At 48.4% G+C, this 18,991-nt stretch overlaps 1 protein-coding gene across 1 annotated transcript in view; it reads left to right on the top strand.

Moving 5' to 3' along the window:
* Window positions 1–18,718, top strand: part of BRINP2 (BMP/retinoic acid inducible neural specific 2) — a 118,296-nt gene extending 99,578 nt beyond the window's left edge. The window contains exons 5-8 of the mRNA XM_007454741.1: window positions 9,529–9,634; window positions 12,180–12,416; window positions 14,871–15,093; window positions 16,666–18,718. Of these exons, the coding sequence (XP_007454803.1) occupies window positions 9,529–9,634; window positions 12,180–12,416; window positions 14,871–15,093; window positions 16,666–17,782 (1,683 nt within the window). The 3' untranslated portion in view covers window positions 17,783–18,718. The remainder of the gene's footprint in view (window positions 1–9,528; window positions 9,635–12,179; window positions 12,417–14,870; window positions 15,094–16,665) is intronic.
* The last annotated feature ends 273 nt before the right edge of the window (window positions 18,719–18,991 follow it).

The following is an 18,991-nucleotide window of genomic DNA, read 5'->3' as shown; positions in this document are numbered from 1 at the left end:
ATGGAGGTAACTGGTAACCTAGATAGGAGTAGCTTCAGTGGCATGAAGGGTATAAAAGGCTGAGTGGAGAAGGTTCAAGAGAGAGAACAAAGTGAGGAATCAGAATAGTAGAGACAGTTCTTTAAAGGTCTCGCTGTAAAGGCAAACAGAAAAAATAGGTGATAGCTGGAGACTGATGGGGGATCAAGGGAGCTTGTGTTTTTGTTTTTAAAGTGGGAGATATTCCAGAATGTTGGTATGTTGGTTAAAATGACTCAGTAGAGAGGGGGAAAGTGATGGTGCAGAGAGACAGGAGATAATTGCAGAAGCAATCGAGGTGGTGAGAGAGGTTGCTATTCCAGGCACAAGTGGAGCAGCAGGTCTCACACGGGACCATGAACACTTCATGCTTTGGAGGCGGAGGCTGTACAGAGCACACAGCTCACACATGCAGTGGGATGGCAGATGTGGCAGCGGGACAATGCGGATGTTCTCTTCTGATTTATTCCATTTCCTTGATGAAACAAGCAAAGTCCATGGCGAAATGAAAGAAGGAATTGTTGAGAAAAGAATGTATGAAATGGTCATTCAGAGAGTTAAGGTCATCAACTGACTAGATGACTAGATAAATGGACTGGATTGTTGGGTGGCACCAAGGACTCATTTGAGACTCATGGTCATAATTATAACATGAGGCCTGTCAGCAGCGTTGCGAGTTTTATCAGCTACGTTCAGCATGTCTTGTTCAGACAGGCATGGGAGAGATGGAGAGTTGGATTTAACCAAGGTGTGTGTGTGTGTGTGTGTGTGTGTGTGTGTGTACAAGATGAAAGAAAAAATAGGCAAGGGAGTTGAGAGTATATAGAAAGGAGTGATTACAGTGGTGGATCAAGGGATCTGAGACCATTATAGGATGAGAGAAAGTGAAAAGTTGGCCAGGTCAAAAGATTGGAAGTCTAAGTAGATTTGATGACTTGTTATAGGGAAGAGACTGGAGTAGGTACAAGTGTGTAATGCTTTATATCGCTGTTACAGAGGGTCAGGTTCTGGGGCACGGCCATGGGCGTGGGAGCCTAAGATGGGGTTGGACAGAGGACAAGATAAGGAGGTGAGGAGGCCAGGGGACTGGGAGGCTGGGCATTAAAGGATCACCTATATGGATGGTCAGCAGGAGTACAAGTGTGTAATGCTTTATATCGCTGTTACAGAGGGTCAGGTTCTGGGGCACGGCCATGGGCGTGGGAGCCTAAGATGGGGTTGGACAGAGGACAAGATAAGGAGGTGAGGAGGCCAGGGGACTGGGAGGCTGGGCATTAAAGGATCACCTATATGGATGCTGACGTCACCAGGAATGATACAGACCTGGGTGGTGGTAAGAAAGAGGGTGGTGAGCGAGCTAAATACTGAAAATCCTCAACGAGGGAGGGAGAGTGACAAGAAAAATAGACGGCAACACAGAGGAGTAGTGGGTGATAGTCCTGATGTTTAGAGAGGAAGGAGGACCAGTGTTCAGGATGTCACAGTGGAAGACACACCTCACTTCACGCCAGTATGAGGTGTGGGAAGGCAGACAGCCGCTGCGAGAGAGGACTGCTGGGGAAACCGCATCCTCCAGAGCTGCCAGGTTGTGCTTAGAACAGAAAGGTGAAGCGGACTCTTGAGAAGAGATTGAGGTTATAGATGTTCTTGCTGAGGAGTGATCGTGAGATTCAGAGAGGGTGATGGAGGTTAAGTGAAGAAAAGGGGTCAGACTGGGGGACGGCCAGTGTCTGGAGTGAGAGTCTGAGAGAGGAGGGAGACGGAAGTTCAGACGGGCTAGGGTACATTTGGGAGGCTGGTATCTTGGGCAGCTTAAAATGATGAAAAAAAGAACTGTAGTAGCACAGAGTGGGTTTTGCCAAGAAGACAGAACTCTGTGGAAGCCCTCTCACCCTTCAGTCCCCTAGTGGACTGTGGCAGAGTTGGACGAGAATTGGTCTTATCCATCCGTGAAAGGCAGGCCTGGGTCAGTAACTGTGGTCCCATGAATGTCCCTTCCTATCCTTTGACCTGGCCAACGTTTCACTTTCTCTCATCCCTCAATGGCCTCAGTGTCTTTTTGCCCAACTTAGATCTCTTGATCCATCACTATAATCACTCCCTTGCATGTTCTCTTCAGCTTACCCTTGGCCTCCTCGTCATGCCCACGGCCATTCCTATAATTCAGAACCTCCTCACGCTTATACCTGATTTTCTCACATAAGTAGTCTTCCCATCTGCATTCTCAGCTCTGCTCCCTGATTCACGATGTATGCTGCTCGCATGAGTGCACATCGTCGTAGCGTATCATTCCCCTGCTTAAAATCCTTCCGTGGTTTCTGACTACATGGGACAGAGCCCAGACCACCGCCTCCCATCCAGGGCGGCAGTGTGAGGCATTGGAAAGAACCTGCGAGTCTGAGCTCTACCACTGCTCATGGCAAGGCTTTGGTCAAGTTACCAAACTTCTCTGAGCCCCCATTTGCTCCTTCTAAAATGGTTGGACAATCAGAATAATTTCTAACGTGAAGGATTTCTGGGAAGTTCAAATCAGAAAATGTATAGAGGACATGAGCCACAGCACAAATGGACCTTGAAAAGGGATAATTCCTCTTATCAACAAAATGGGAAGGCGATTGAAGACCTACTGTCCCTGTTGTCTTTCTAGTTTCAGGTCCAAATGCTCCTTTTGCACTCTTCTCAACCCTTGTTTCCCCCCTCAACCCTTCACTTACCATTTATACCATGTAAGCCAGTCCTATCTACCTCCTAGTCTTTGTTCAAATGTGCCATGCTCTTGTGTCTCCCTTCCCTGGTACCTGCTGTCTTTTTTGCTTACAATCCTCATCTGTTCACCTGAGTGGCTTTTCCTAACGCTTCTTCGCTTGGCTCAAAAAGGCAACTCTTTCGTGAAGCCTTTCCTGACTCCCAAGGTAGTTAAATGTTTCTCTTCGGTGTTTCAAACACATGCCTCCTTTATAGGGATTATCATTTGAACCGACTGCTAGCTAACATGAGAGCCTCTGAAACTATGAGATTCTTACGGGAGGGACCGGGTCTCAGGCATCTTTGGTTCCCAGTGAGAGTACAGACCTTGCCACATTATGGATAATGAGTAAAGGTTTGCTGAGTGAATGAATGAGTCACTGACCCCACTTTTCACGTGGGTTGGGCTCTTCTCAGTGTGTGTGCAAGTGCCTATAAGCATGTGAAGTTGAAAGAAACAAGGTGGATGCAGTATCAAGATGATTTGTTAAGAGAACTCTGGTGAAGGATACCATAGATCTCTAAGAACAAGACACTAGATCCAATCCAGACACAGAGGTGTGATAAAAGAACAGTAACACTCCCAGGTTACTCTCTCTGTTTCTTGTTGGAACACGCCTCTGCTTTTTCATCTCTGCCTGCTTCCTTTTCCTGCTTCGCTTGTTCTTTCCTCTGTTTATTCTAGACTTTCTGTACACCAGTGGCTTCAGCCCACCTTTAGCTTTGTCTCGCTCTGAAGCTGACTCTGGCCCTGGCTGAACGTATTCTTTCTGTTTTGTCTCTCAGCCGATGCACTCAGGACAAGGACTCTTCTCTTGTTCATTGTAGTATCCTCAGTTCCTGGTACATAGTAGGTGCTTGATAATTATTTATTCCGAATTTTGTAAGTGTCCATAATCAACTCTTAAATTTCTTTTTTCTCTCAGTATCACAGTTCTAAATTCCCCAGAGAAAGAATCTGGTTCAGGATTCATCTTAGGCCAACACGAAGAGAGGGGGTTACATAATCTCAACCGTGGCTCACTGGATTCACTTCTTTAGCAAGGACTGTGGGTGATAGCGTGAGAGGTGGGCAGGCACTCAAATCCACGTCTGTTATAGTGCCTGTAGATGCACGTTCTAGAACTAGAGCCACTGCCCATCTCCTCCAAAGAAGGGCCACCATCCTCGGAAGCCTCTTCTTGGAACTCCTCAGTCCCACATGGAATGAGAGATGATTATTCAGCTTCCACTGAGCTGCTTGACCTTGTAGCTGTTTCTGTTTGGGAACACTGTGGGTTCTCCCCATGGGCTGCAATTCAGAGAACCATGAAATAAACAAGGCATTTAGTGTCTTCTCCCCCCTCTGCCCATCTCTACATAGTTTAGTGACCTGTCCAAGGACACACCCCTAGACTAAGGAGCAAAGGGAGGTGTTGGCATCCTGTGCCACAGCGCTGCTCCCTTGATAGGGTTGACCTGACCATTTTGTCCTGATAGTAATGGTGTTCCACAGGAGGCCATCTCTTTGCCTTAACACACAGCGTTTGCAGATCCAGACAGCAAGGTCCCCCTGCAGCGCACCCTTGTGAACTCTGCAGCCCCTGCCACCTAATTCCCTCTCCTGAACATGCCTTCGCAGGGCTTGAGCTGGCTTCCAGTGTGGTCGTTGCTCTGGATGGAGGTGAGGTGGAGGTGAGGGGCTCTGCCCATTTGCTTAGCCTTGGTGAAGGAAAGACCCTCGAGCATATCTTCCTGTTGCTTGTTTCTCTAAGCAAAGGTGCTCTTACTTTCTACCCTTTGTTAGCAACTTCTTTTCACTAATGTGGAGAAGGAGGCACCCTGCCCCCTTTTGTTTATCCAACACATGCCCGAGACCCCACTGAACATCCCCCTCTGTTGCAAGGTTTACTCTGGTCAGTACACACCTCTGTTGCAGGATTTGTCACATTGGGCTGCAGCTGATTACATGCCCATCTCCACCTGCCCACACACAACAGCAGGGCTTAGATCAGTGGGGACTCTTTTCACATGCGTACAGTTCCAGGTCCCTTCACAGTGTCGGGTGTGTGGTGAGACACTCAGTAAAATGCCTGACTGATAGCGGAAGGCAGGTTACCTGGTTTGGTGGGAGACAAACTTACTCAAGTCAGAAGACCGGGGATTGGGTTTCAGCCTTGATACTTACTATTCCTATGGCCTTGGGAAGTTAGTTACTGAACTCCATGACATGGACTTACCAACTGTTTTACTCACCTGTACCTAGGGCTTATATTCAGCTGATACGACCACATCAGTTATTAAAACACTTCCATACAGGCTGGTAAATCATCTTCACCCAATCTGCTGTGTGCCACCCTAAGCACCTTTATCCCTCCCCTGGAACCCCGGGATCTCCCCTAATAGTAAGCAAAGGACTAATGTAACTCTGGACACCCTCAGAACCCTGCTTTGGCACTACGGCTGGCACCTCTCCTGATTAGTGACGTCCTACCTGCTGATACATATTGTGAATAACATATTGTAAATATCACCCCTTACTCTACCGTAGGACGGCGGGTGACACCAAATGATATAGTTCACATGGAAACACTTTGAAAACTGTAAAGGGCTGAATACATATTCATCCTGTCCATAATCCCCAGGAAGGGATCAGAGCCCTGAAGGAAGGGAGGGGCCTATTTCCTAGTTGTAGCTCACCCTCTCCTTAATTGAAGGCTGAGGGGGGACTTAGTGAGGAGGGTGTGAGATGCTCATGAGCTGCCCGAAAAGAGCCCACGTAAAAGTTCACGTGGATTGCAGGATGGCAAGAGGGAGTGGTTCTCACAAGCATTCTTAACGTGACTTGTCCAAATTTCTCCCTGTAGCAGCCTGGGATTCAATTTGCAGCTCTTTTTTGCACAGTCTGGCATTTATGGAAAACTGGATGTGCTAATGAACCTGAGATCCATTAGGGCTTTCTGAAGGCAGGACTGTCTCTATCAACAGGCCAAGTCACACACAATTATTTTCTCCTGAAAGCTTATCTGAGGCGCTCTTTGAATGCTGGCGCCCGAGTGAGCTGCACTTTCCATTACCTCTGGGGGCCTCTTTATAACCTGCCAAAGCTGTCTGCCTCTTCTGCAGGGAGAGGCACGGGGTTCTCTGCTCCAACCTGCCAGGGACTCTGGGACTTGCGTCACTCGGGGGGAGGACCCCTCAGCTCACCCTGCTTATCAAGTCAGTGCTCAGGCAGTATCTTCAAGAGGACCCTCTCCAGCTCCCCTTCTCCTTCCCACCTCCTTGCTTCTCTAGGGAAGACAGAGGTGGCTCAGAGCAGAGTAGCAGGGGAAAAAGAGCAATGACTTTGGGATCTAGTAAAACCTGAGTGAGCCTTCCTCACTCGTGGAGATCTGGCTTGAGTCATTTCCTCTAACAGGAAGTGATCGGGGGGGATCATGGTCTTTGCCTTTTCCTCATTCCTGTCCTTGTGCCACAATTAACAAAGTGGAGCTACTCACACCCTTTGAATGACTTACCTAATTGATTATCCTCTTGTAGAACTGACCTTTGGAAATAGCAAAGTAAAGGTCAGAAAATCGCATCAGAGCCGGCCCCAGAATATTGAACAAGATGGCGGTGGCAGGGTGGGGGGGTTTGGGAAGCAGATGGGTTGGTGGTAGATAGGTAGGCATAGTGGTAGGATACAGGGGAGGAAAGTGGCTGTGCTATATTTGCCCCCTTGGGAGTCGTCCCACTTCTGCGTAAGGTGTGTAGCTTTCTCACCTGTTGCTGGTGAGTGTTCAACTCAGGAGTGGGTGGATAGAAAAACCAGTGCAGAACTGAGGACAGTATGGTGGCCAGCTTACCTGGAGGTGGGGACAGGCAAATCTCCCAAATACCACACTCAGCATCCCACTCTGCCCTTCAGCGCACCCCATTCCAAGAGAGGCAGGGCTCCCCAGAATAGCTGGGCTAGTCCTTGGCCATAGCTCTTCTTATAGGAATTTTTGCACCGCGTGGATAAAGAAGACTTTACCTTGACATAAGCCTGACTCTGCCTTCCCACTGCAGTGTGACAACTAGCCACTCACCAACTTACTCAATACAGAGACATTATTCAGCACCAAGTGCCCACCTGTGGAGGGAGGTAGGCTCACGTGGAACACCAGGATTATAGAAACATGTTTCCTTGTCTGTAAACTCCTTATGGTAGTGGCTGTGTCTTACTCACTGTGAGTTTTGGATTCTCCTTGAATATGTAATAGATGAATAAATGAGTGAAAGAATAAATGAATGAGTCAAATGAATCGTAGCCCTGCAGGTGACTAGCTGTGTGACCTTGAAGAAAATCATTTAACCTATCTGGCCTTGGTTTCCTCATCTGTAACATGGGATAATAATATCTAAAGTGTATACAATTTGTCTTACCCCATGTTCACATTCTGAAGAGAGGGCAGATCACAGAAATACTTTGGATGAACTGGTCTGTTTACACTTGTTTTTTAGGGTGATATTATCTAAATGGGTTTACCTCATTTTAATTTTCTGCAGCCCTTTGACGTGCCCTCACAGGAGGCCCGGGGCTTTGAACTGGAGTCTGAGGACTAAAAAGTCAAAACCCTGTTTCAGCTACTCAGCAGCACTGTGGTCTCGGGTACTGTAACTCCCAGAACCTTGGTTTCCTTCTTTGAAGAGTGATAGTAGTGGGATTTGTCTCAGAGTTAGTGAGAAGGTTAAATGGCATGATCTTGGAGGATGAACTTGGAAACTGTACAGAGGTTTCCTGCCTCTGTCATGGCCTTGATCCCGTCCCCGATCCATGCTGGGTCTTGTTGCCTCTCATGCACTGTGTCTGTTGCTTCCCCTTGGTCTTGGTCTGCAGTTACCTCTTTTTCTCCCAATTCCCCCCTTCCCTCACATCCCTCCTCATCCTTCAAGACCAATTTATGGATCACCTTCTCCATGAAGCCTTCTCAGACTTCTTTAAGCTACAAGGTTCTCTCCCGTCTCTCTCTTGACTGTATAAGTCTCTGTCATACCATCTCTCACTTAATTACTCTCTTCCATGTGTATTTTTTAAGACTAAGTATACTAAATTTTCTTTAAACATGTCACTTACACTTTGGTATTCACCACGGTAACCAGTAGGACGGCAGACAATTACACTACACACTTTCCAGCCCATGGGTTGTAGATCATGCTGCCCCTTTTTTTTTTTTTTTTTTTTTTTTTTTGGCCGCGCCGTTCAATCCCTGGTTTTAGTTTTCCCCAACCAGGGATTGAACCCGGGCTCTCAGCAGTGAAAACCCAGAGTCCTAACCACTGGACCGCCAGGGATGCTGCCCCTTCTTTTTCTCAGAGTACTTTCCCTCCCTTCTCTTCTTGTCCACTTTCTACTCATCTTTAAAGACCAACTCAGTTGGTGTCCCCTCTGAAACTCCTTCCCTTGTTTAGAGCTGTGGTTTCCTCAGGGCTCCTCATGACACTTTGCACCTGCTCGACGTGGATGTGTATCAGTCAGCTGGATATGTACCTGCCTCATGACACTTTGCACCTGCTCGATGTGGATGTGTATCAGTCAGCTGGATATGTACCTGCCTCCCCCACAGGTTGTAACCTCCTGGAGGACACACTACATGACTTGTACACCTTTGTGCACACCTCTCCACTCCCCGAAGCCTGGAACAGATTACTCATACATTCTCTAATTTACTGAGTACCTGCTATGTGCCAGGCACCCTGTTAAGTGCTGTTGACAACATCGTGAGCAAAATAACTACGAGCTTACCTCTGTGGAGCCTTTAGGGTGTGGAGGACCCAGGCTTTAACTAAATACTCGCAGAAAAGGATGGAAAACTGCAAGTTGTATGCTTGTTGCGGAGCAGAGGTGCCCGGAGCTAGGAGAGAAGGTCAGAGGTATCAGAGCCAATTTCCTTGAAGAACTCCGAGAAGGGCACTCTATGAATGTTTGCTAAATTGTAGGGAATTGAACAGTGGCTGCCCAATAAATACTCGTTGATTGGTTGATTGATTTTTGGCAAAGCCTCTGGAGATCCTGAGAAGAAAGGGCCTCAGGTCCCCATCATTCTTATTACATAATTATTTCAGTACATTTAAAGCTCCCCATTTTTCATCTTATACTTTAAACATCAGGGAAAAACCGATAGGCCAACTTTATAATATTTTAAAATGACTCTGCGGTGTTTTGGAATATTACATAGCTATAAGAGTTTATATATATTTAATATGCTTATTAAAATATGCAGTAAGCCCATGGCTGATTTTCTCTAAGGACGTTTCAGTGCCGAGGTGGGATTTAAATGTTTAATATTAATAATAATACTCACAACTCATCTTTCTCTAGTGCTTTTCATCTTCGGGGTCCCTAAAGCCTGTGAGCATCACATCAAGTGGATGCAGCTGGGCTCGCCAGCGGGCTGACAGCGTCCTCATCTGCCCTCCTTTCTTCCTCTGGCGGAGGAGAAGGGGGAGCCCCAACACAAAGGTCCAGCTTCCACGGCCTACATTGAGTTTCCTCTTCCCAGACTCAAATTCCCTCTGGCTCCCTCTGAAAGGCTTCCAATTATGTACAACTCCTGCTGCCAGCCCTATACCACTGATACTCCCTCTCTTAGAACAAGGGAAAAAGTGGCTTTATGCTCCTGGGGTAGGGAGATACATGCCCTTCCTTGGGCTGGTCCAGGACAGGACATAGAGCCTGAGATTGGCTGACGGGAAAAGGGAAGTGCAAAGGGAAGGTCTCAGCTTGTTATATAAACCCACCCCCTGCCCTTCCTTCTCTAGGTCACGGAGACCAGGACCGGTCCCCTGGGCTGCAGCAACTACGACAACCTGGACTCGGTCAGCTCTGTCCTGGTACAGAGTCCGGAGAACAAAGTGCAGTTACTTGGTAAGGTGCCCTGTGACGTTTTCACACTTTCCACACACGGTAAAAACAACAACAACAACAACAACAACAACAACTTAGATCACCAAAAGGAAAAAGTCCTGCCTGCCCCATTTGGCTAAACCCTTCTGAAGACAAGAACTACCACTAGTTCTGGAACTTGTATTTAACAACCTTCCATCATTCTTTTGAGAAAACTTCCGACGTGGTTCACTTTACACCTCGACCATTGCTCAAACCACTGGACACCCAAATCCTCCCACGTCCCATCCTTCCCAAGACCTCTGTCACTATCCTACAGCAACAGCACATCCATCGTCATACACCTTGATCTCGTTGGCGATCTCCTTTGTTGTCCAAAGAACCCTCTGCTTTATCCTAAGTACACATTGGCGAATAGCTGGCCTTTGCAGAGTGGTTATGGGGTACAGTCTCTAGCTTGGTTACCCTGAGAGTGTTCCCTGCTTTCTGTTACTAGTCTGCAGTCTTCAATGGGAGATCAAGAGTTTGAGAAGAATAGGAGCCTTAACTGGGGACAGCACAGGCAGAAACAGAAAAGCGAAAGGATGCGGAACGACCCTAGGTCTGGAGGCTGGGAGATAAGGGGAGGCACTCAGCTCCTACTGTCTGTCCCCCAAGCATCCTGGGGGCAGAGCCATGCAAACTGATTCAGACAGAGCTGTTTGGCAATGGGAAAAGTTCATTCTTCTTAAGGCCTGAGTTGGACTCTGTTTAAGATATTATTGTCTTGGTATTATAAAATCAGTAGCCGTCACCCAGGATCTATGATTACAAATTCCAGGCAACCTGAGCCAGACGTAACCCCTCAATGCTTTAGGCATCAAGAAGCATATACAAAAAGGAGGAAAAGACTCCTGTGCATTTAAAGCCGCCCAGTGCAACTAGCATCCCTCTATCTCTTAGGTCCCTGGATGGGCTGGGTTTGTGTGTGGAAATTAGTGATGAGTGAAGTTCAGAGTGTCTGGCGGTTCATTTGGAATAGTTTATGCTGTTTAATTTTATAGCCCATCACTCATGCAGACATTGCTCGGGGCACTTATTTTGTAGCAATAGGGAAATGTTAGGGGGAGGAGGGAGCTAATGGGGGAGGGGAAAGGAAAGGACTTGGAGAGGCCTGAGTGTTGAAAGCAAGCGTATGTGGACAGCGTGCATGGGGAGGGCTGCTCAAGTGCCACTGTGGGCACATCGTCAGGAAAGGAAGATTTAGCAGTTCAGAACAGGAGGTAGATCACAAACAAGAACAACAAACATCTACCACGGCTGCAATTCTAACTTATATTTTGAGGTCTGCCGAGACTGGGTTACATACTTTGGGCTCTCCGATTTCCTGCCCAGGACAAGGTCAAGGGTGTGACAGTAAAGAGCTGGCAGGCATCTGATGAAAGGGGAGCTCATCCCGTCCAGAAGTCCTCGCGTCCCTCCCTCTCCTGGCACAGTTTCTCCCAGCGTCCCTGCTGGGAGAGCCTCCTGCAGGTCTGACCTCGAACCGGGCTGGGCTGCAACCAAAGGCATGCCCGTCCTTCATTCACCTCTTGATATGCTTCCGACAGCCGCCCTGTGTGGCTTGAAGCCAACTAGGAGTCTATTCTGCTGCTGGTGAACCAATATCCACCACAGATAGGTAGGAAAACTGAAGCTTGGAGCAATTTAGTGGGTTATATTCAAGACCAGAGGCAGCTAATTAGAAAAGAGAGCTGAGAGACATTCATATCTATCCAGGCTCAACTGAACTTGGGGCATCCATCGCCATCTTGCTTTCACATCGCGTTAAGGGTTAAACCCTGAGATAGGCAGCCAGTCCCAGTTATGCAGTATGACCCAATGGGACAAGGACGGGGTCTGACACCAAGCTGACTTTCCCAGCACTGTGACTTGGGCAGGTCACCATGGTCACTGGGCTGGGATTTCCTCATTATAAGAGCCTCAGTACGACCACAGTGTTGCTTGTAGTTGTATATGGAAAGTGCTTGGTGTAGTGCCTGGCCACTGTGTACCCACAACACCTTGTCCCTACCTCCTAAGCAGGGCAGCCTCCTTGGTCATCGGGGCTAAGGTGGGAGGCCCAGGAGGGTCAGCATTCAGAAGTATCCTAGGAGGCCTGCCTCTCATCTCAGAGAAGGTAGAAACAGGATGGCAATTGGAGGCAGAGCAAAAAAGCCCATCAAGCCTTGATTCTTCCCCCACGAGGGCTATAAGCTCTTCCTTTATCTGAAACATCTTCCCATTTCCATCCTAGAAATGCTGACATGTAGCCAGTAAGCCCGTTCATATGATATGCACGCTCTCAATTTGGCTGATGTGAGGGGTTTGACTAAGCCTTGAGCTTTGACGTGCCCCATCTGTCACTGGGACGGCAATAACCCTCTGTCCCAACCAGCTCAGCAGGATCGGGGCCTGGGGTGGCCATTCTTGGGCCCAGGATGCACAAGTCAGCAGAACCGCAGCTGGGGATCCTGCAGCCTTGGGTGTGGGAAACCGAGTACTCCCTGGCCCTGCCCGGCAGTTCCCCGACTCGTCCTTTCCTTAGGCCTGCAGGTGCTGCTGCCTGAGTACCTGCGGGAGCGCTTCGTGACCGCTGCGCTCAGCTACATCACATGCAGCTCTGAGGGCGAGCTCATCTGCAAGGAGAATGACTGTTGGTGCAAGTGCAGCCCCACCTTCCCAGAATGCAACTGTCCTGACGCTGACATCCAGGCCATGGAGGACAGCCTGCTGCAGATCCAGGACTCCTGGGCGACTCACAGCCAGCAGTTTGAGGAGTCAGGTGAGCAGTCAGTCAGCCCAGATTTCCTCCCTGTCAATGGGAGGTGGCTGAGAGGTACGGGATAAGAACCTGGGGCGCTCAGCTTGGCTCCTGGCTCAGCCACTTAACTGGCTGGGTGACCTCCAGCAGGTTATATGACCACCCCAAGTCTGAACTCATTTTCTTTTTTTGTATATGCAAACAGACCTAATACCTACCAAAGTGTGATGCGTTTCAAGGACTTAATAAGCTAAGGTAAATATAATTGAGGCCATAGGCCTTGTCTGTCTTGTTTGCCACAGATTCCACAGTGCCTGCACATAAGGTGCACAGTGAATATTTGTTGAATGAATGAGGCACACGGCATGTTTCTAGGAGGCACCTAGTACATGCTGGTGATTGCTTATTGCAGGTATAACTGATGTCAATGTCACCTTGAGACTTAGGTTCAGAGGGCTTGGTTTTGAGTTCTTATTCCGTGTTATGGCTTGAATGTTTGTATCCCCTCAAATTCATATGTGGAAAATCTGATGCCCAAGGTGATGGTATTAGGAGGTGGGGACTTTGGGATTTGATTAGGTCATAAGAGCCGAGCCCTCATGAACGGGATCAGTGCTCACATAAAAGAGGCCCCAGAGAGATCCCTTACCTCTTGCAACATGTGAGGACCCAGCAAGGATTTTGCCATCTGCAACCCAGAGGAGGGCCTTCAGCAGAACCTGCCAGCAGCATCCTGATCCTGTACTTCTGGCCTCTGAAAATACATTTCTGTTGTTTAAAAGCCACCCAGTCTGTGGTATTTTGTTATAACATCTTGGACAGACCTAACACACTCTATTACTGATCCTTCGTGTGACTTTGGTTTAGCCATGAGGCTCCTCAGTGCCTCCATTTCTTCATCTGTAAGTGAGGGGAAATGATAATAATAGGTGGAGGGATGGCTCATATGGAGCAATGTAGATAAAGTATAAAGAGCTCTGCATGATATACTCATACATTTCAATATTAAATGAATAGTAGTTATATGGATATATCTCAAAAAACAATACTGGATAAAACAAAGCAAATGAAAAAGGTTATGTATTATATATACATATTTGTACTCAAATAACATTATATGTAATACCATAATAACATTAAATATAATACATATTTAGTACTATTTATTTGATGTTAGTAAAACATACTAACCAATACTTAATATTTTTATGGATAAACATATTTTTAGAAAACGTTAAAAAATATATGATAGTAATAAAGAAAACATTCAAGGGAGTAGTTACATCTAGATAAAGATGGAGGGGGAAGTTTAGGGCCTTCAAGTATATTTGCTTTGCCATATTTCTTTAAAAAATATCTGAATTCAATATGGCAAAATGGCAGAAAACTCTAGGTGGTGGGCACATGGGAGTTTATCTTGTTATTCTGTGCTGTTTTGTGTACCTAAGTGTTTCATAAAAAGAACTATGCACACACTTCTAGTTGTTAATGTCATTACTAGGTGTGATTTTTTTCCAGTCATCTGGGTGGGGGATGAAGAACCAGGGACTTGAGAGATCAGAATGAGCTGAGGCCCCAGGCATTGCCATCTCAGGTCTTAAACAAGGCATTCAGTTGCTAAGGAGAGTATCATACTCCGGCCCCCCAGCTGCGTTGGACCAATGGTGGTGGGATGTGTTAGGTAATGCTCGAGTATGTGGGAAAGGACTTTGGGCTTTCAGCACTATGGATTACTGCCAGTGAGTGAAGGAGGACTGTCCAGACCCCCATCAGGAGACGTGATGGCTGCAGGTTCCAAGTAAAAGCAGGTCCATAGACAGAGATCTGAGCGTGAATTCAGAAAACACATTGTGCCCAGGAAGCTCTGAGGAGGACTCAGACTTGCAGTAGGAGCTAAGAACCGGAAAGCACATTGCTTCCGGGTTAGTTTCAAGAAAGAATGGGTGTCTGACCAAGAGGTAAATCTCAGAAGAGAGGAAAGGTGTCCTAGAGTCAGAGAGAAGGACACGGAGGGGAGAGGCTGGTCTCCTTCTAAGAAGACTTCTGAGCTGGGTGCTCCCTCTTCTGTGTGTGCATTTGCCAGTCTTGTCCGCCCTCACCTTCAGGAGTGCCTCACACCTTCCCTAAGCGTGCGGTGGTGTGATTGAAGAAGACTGTGCATGAATTATAAGGCGGTATAAAGGGCAAGAGAGATGCATCCCAAGGTCACTGACCCTGTGGGTGGTGACAGAGATGTGTTTTGAAATTCAGAAGCATATTAGAAACAGGAAGGATGGGAAAGAATCCATATCTTCAGGTGTGTCAGTCATCTCTGAATAAGGCTGTTTGAAAAGAAAGAAAAGGGCCCGGGAGGGTGGATGTGAAGCCTCCTTCCTCATACAGTGACTGAAGGGCGGGCTGGGTCTGGGGGTAGGGGGGAGGTCCTCCTGCCCATCCAGGTGCCCCTCAGCTCAGCTCTCGTGTTCTTACCCACAGAGGAATTCCAGGCCCTGCTGAAGCGGCTGCCGGACGACAGGTTCCTGAACTCCACAGCCATCTCCCAGTTCTGGGCCATGGACACCAGCCTCCAGCACCGCTACCAGCAGCTGGGAGCCAGCTTGAAAGTGCTGTTCAAGAAGACCCATCGGATCGTCCGCCGGCTCTTCAACCTCTGCAAGCGCTGCCACCGGCAGCCCCGCTTCCGCCTGCCCAAGGAGAGGTGAGCACCCCAGATGCCCGAGCCAGAGCACGTCACCCACGACAGCCACTGAGGCCGGGGAGGACCCCTGTCCAACACGGCAGAGCTGGGCATGCTGACGCACACACGGCCTGTTAGAGTCTCCTGTTATCTTGACCTACTTGCGTGTCATTCTCAGTTATGAGTTGCATCTGAAGTGAGAGAGAGAGAAAAAAACAGAGAGGCTAATTTTACTTTTATATAAATTATAGTCGATTCGAATGTTATTCTAATAATACTCTAATTCTCACTTACTCATTTCTATTTTAGTAAGTCTTTTAGGAAAGAAAAGGGTGGAGTTAAAGCTTTTAGACCAATTGCGTATGATGCGAGACACACACAATAGATTGTTTCCAACAAGTGACTCTGCTCTGAGTCACAGGAGGGAAGCGAGCTGAGGCCCTGTGCCCTCGGGAACAGAGTGGGGCTGGATTGTCACAGGCCCTCATGCATCCATCTGCTCATTCACACGTGCATCCAACAAGCCTTTATTAAGTCCACCTCGCATGTCCTAATATTAAGCAGTGAGGGATATTCATTGAGAAGATAGAATAAATATACAGGAACATCAAAATTATAAAATTATTCTGTGGCAGCCACTTAAAAGCATGTTCGTGGACCGTAAATCAAAGGCATGGTCTAATAACAGTAAAGGTCAGAGAGAAAAGCCACCCAGGAGAAGGACCTCTTGGCCAGATTGTGTGGGAGGAAATGCAAGTGGGCTGGTGCGTGTGAGCCAGAGCATTCCAGGAGGGGGCGCTGCCCTCACAGCAACCCAGGGGTGCACTTCTAACTGAGGCACAGGTAACGAGGGACATATGAGTGAGAGGACAGACCGGCAAGGGCATTTGAGAAAGGTTCATTTTTTTTTTTTTTTTCCCCAACACATAGTTAAGAAATGCTTACCAGGCACCAGGAACAATCCTAGTTTCTAAGAATATGTTGGGAAATAATGCAGGGTCCCTGCTTTCACGGCATATGCAGGGAAGCCATCTCTGAACAGGTCAACAATAAATAAACACAGTCCATTTTGATAGTGAACATTGCTGTGGATCACGTCAAAGCAGGGTGATGTGACAGAGAGGGACTGGGCGGTGCTTTGGACAGGGGAGTAACTGAAGACCTCTTTGAGGAGGTACCATAAGAGCTGAAGTCTAAACCTTAAGAGGGAGCCAGCCATAAAGAAAAGTCCTATCCTTGGTGGGAGGGTTCTAGAAAGGACAGAGACTGTGAAGGGGGAAGGAGGTTGGCATGACATTGGAAAGTTTGGAGAGCCAGTTGTTGGAAGATCTTATTTGAGAGGCTGAAAACTAGATTGGATACGAAAGACGCTGCAGATCTTCTGTAGGCTTTTGAATAAGGGAATGAGGCGGTACTTCGGAGGGAGGCAGTAACTGGTTATCCCAAAGTGGTAAGTAGGGTTTCGGTCATTCAGAGAACCTGGGGCTTTTATCTTCCTTATCACCTATTAGTCAAATCTCGTGCCAGCCTCAGGGAAGCAGCAGTGTGTGGCTTCCTACGACTCTTGCTTCTTTTTTATCCCCCCTCCCAAAGGTCTTTGTCCTACTGGTGGAACCGTATCCAGTCCCTCCTCTACTGTGGAGAGAGCACCTTCCCTGGCACCTTCCTGGAACAGAGCCACAGCTGCACCTGCCCCTACGACCAGTCTTCCTGCCAGGGCCCCATCCCTTGTGCCTTGGGCGAAGGGCCCGCCTGTGCCCACTGTGCCCCAGACAACAGCACACGCTGCGGGAGCTGCAACCCAGGCTACGTGCTCGCCCAGGGCTTGTGCCGCCCCGAGGTGGCCGAGTCGCTGGAGAACTTCCTGGGGCTGGAGACAGACCTGCAGGACCTGGAGCTGAAATACCTGCTGCAGAAGTGGGACAGCCGCATCGAGGTGCACTCCATCTTCATCAGCAATGACATGCGCCTGGGCAGCTGGTTCGACCCTTCCTGGAGGAAACGCATGCTGCTCACCCTGAAGAGCAACAAGTACAAGCCCGGGCTGGTGCACGTGATGCTGGCCCTGTCCCTGCAGATCTGCCTCACCAAGAACAGCACCCTGGAGCCTGTCATGGCCATCTACGTCAACCCCTTTGGGGGCAGCCACTCTGAGAGCTGGTTCATGCCCGTGAACGAGGGCAGTTTCCCAGACTGGGAAAGGACTAATGTGGATGCCGCCGCCCAGTGCCAGAACTGGACTATTACCTTGGGCAATAGGTGGAAGACCTTCTTTGAAACAGTCCATGTTTACCTACGGAGCCGAATCAAGTCCCTGGATGACAGCTCCAATGAGACAATCTACTACGAGCCTCTGGAGATGACCGATCCCTCCAAGAACTTGGGCTACATGAAAATCAACACGTTGCAGGTCTTTGGCTACAGCCTGCCCTTTGACCCGGATGCCATCCGGGACTTAATTCTCCAGTTAGACTACCCATATACTCAAGGTTCCCAGGACTCTGCCCTCTTGCAGCTCATCGAGCTTAGGGACCGGGTCAACCAGCTTTCTCCACCTGGCAAGGTGCGGCTTGACCTTTTCTCCTGCTTGCTCCGGCATCGGCTCAAGCTGGCCAACAATGAGGTGGGCAGGATCCAGTCCTCTCTGAGGGCTTTCAACTCCAAGCTGCCAAACCCTGTGGAGTATGAGACAGGCAAACTCTGTAGCTAATGGGGGACCCACTCCGGTGCCGGGCAGGGAGGGGATCCATGAATCCGGGGTGCAAAGATCTAAGCCCTCACCTTAGTGCCAACGGGGTGTTCCCTTAAGACTGCACCCAGCAGATGGGACTCGGGGCTTGAACTGAAGCAGGCAGGAGAGAAGGAAACAGCCGCTGCACACATGCACACACTCACCACGCGTGTGCGCGCGCACACACACACACACACACACACACACACACACACTCACAAGGGGAGGCGAGCACTCAGCAGCCTTGTATCTGTGAAGTCGGTGCTTTCTCACATGAATGCAGTTGAAGGAGAGGGAGCCAGGGAGAGCTTCAGAAAAGGAACCAGCCCAACTGTGCAACACACAAATTCTTAAAAGTGATTCTTAGCATTCAAGAAAGCAAGAGGGAACAACAATGGGAGAGGTGGGAGCACGGCCTCCCCCTCTGTGGAGTCACTTTTGTATTCTTTTTAGCCAGATTTCTTAAAGGGCGTTGTTTCATGATTCCCCACAGTGGTTCTTACTTTTTGTTCGCTGCCTCCTCTGAGCCCTCCAGACACGGACCGTTCCTCAAGCCAGCTCCCCTGGGGAAAGAGGAAGCGACACCCACGGAGGACCACTCAGGGCAGCCAGGCCAGCCCTGCTGCCCCCCCTCTCCCTCGGCCCCCTTGCTTCCTTGGTCTCCCCAGTGTCAGGGCCTGGCTGGCTCCACGTTCCCCTTGTGGTCCAGCCAGGGCTCCTCTCCCAACAGCATCTGTTCTGTCCAAGAAAGCAGCTCTGTCAAGTTAGAGACAATGTATAGGGAAATGTTCTTTTTAAAAAAAACCAAAAAAACAAAACAAAAAAACCCAAAAATATTTATTTTGTGATTGTTTTTCTTGTCAATCTGCTCCAGCCACATGAACGTATGAGTAAAAACTTGCCTGGTTTAATATATATGTTTTTAAAAGGCTGTTTTTTAGGGGGAAGAGTGAGAGAGAAAAGAGAGAGAGGGGAGAAAAAGAGTATAGTTCCCTGGGCTGCCTGGATTTTTAAAAATTGGGTGTCCATGGATGGAGGATATTGCTATGTAGGAGGCTGGTTGATCCGTGTACACACAAGTGCATGCATGTCTGGCTTGACTGTGTGTGTGTGTGTGTGTGTGTGTGTGTGTGTGTGTGTGTGTGAGAGAGAGAGAGAGAGAGAGAGAGAGAGAGAGAGAGAGAGAGA

The sequence above is a fragment of the Lipotes vexillifer genome, unplaced genomic scaffold (assembly GCF_000442215.2).
Source record: "Lipotes vexillifer unplaced genomic scaffold, Lipotes_vexillifer_v1.1 scaffold220, whole genome shotgun sequence".
Classification (NCBI taxonomy): domain Eukaryota; kingdom Metazoa; phylum Chordata; class Mammalia; order Artiodactyla; family Lipotidae; genus Lipotes; species Lipotes vexillifer.
The sequence above is the reverse complement of the archived record's forward strand: the minus strand, read 5'-3'. Positions and strand labels throughout refer to the sequence as shown.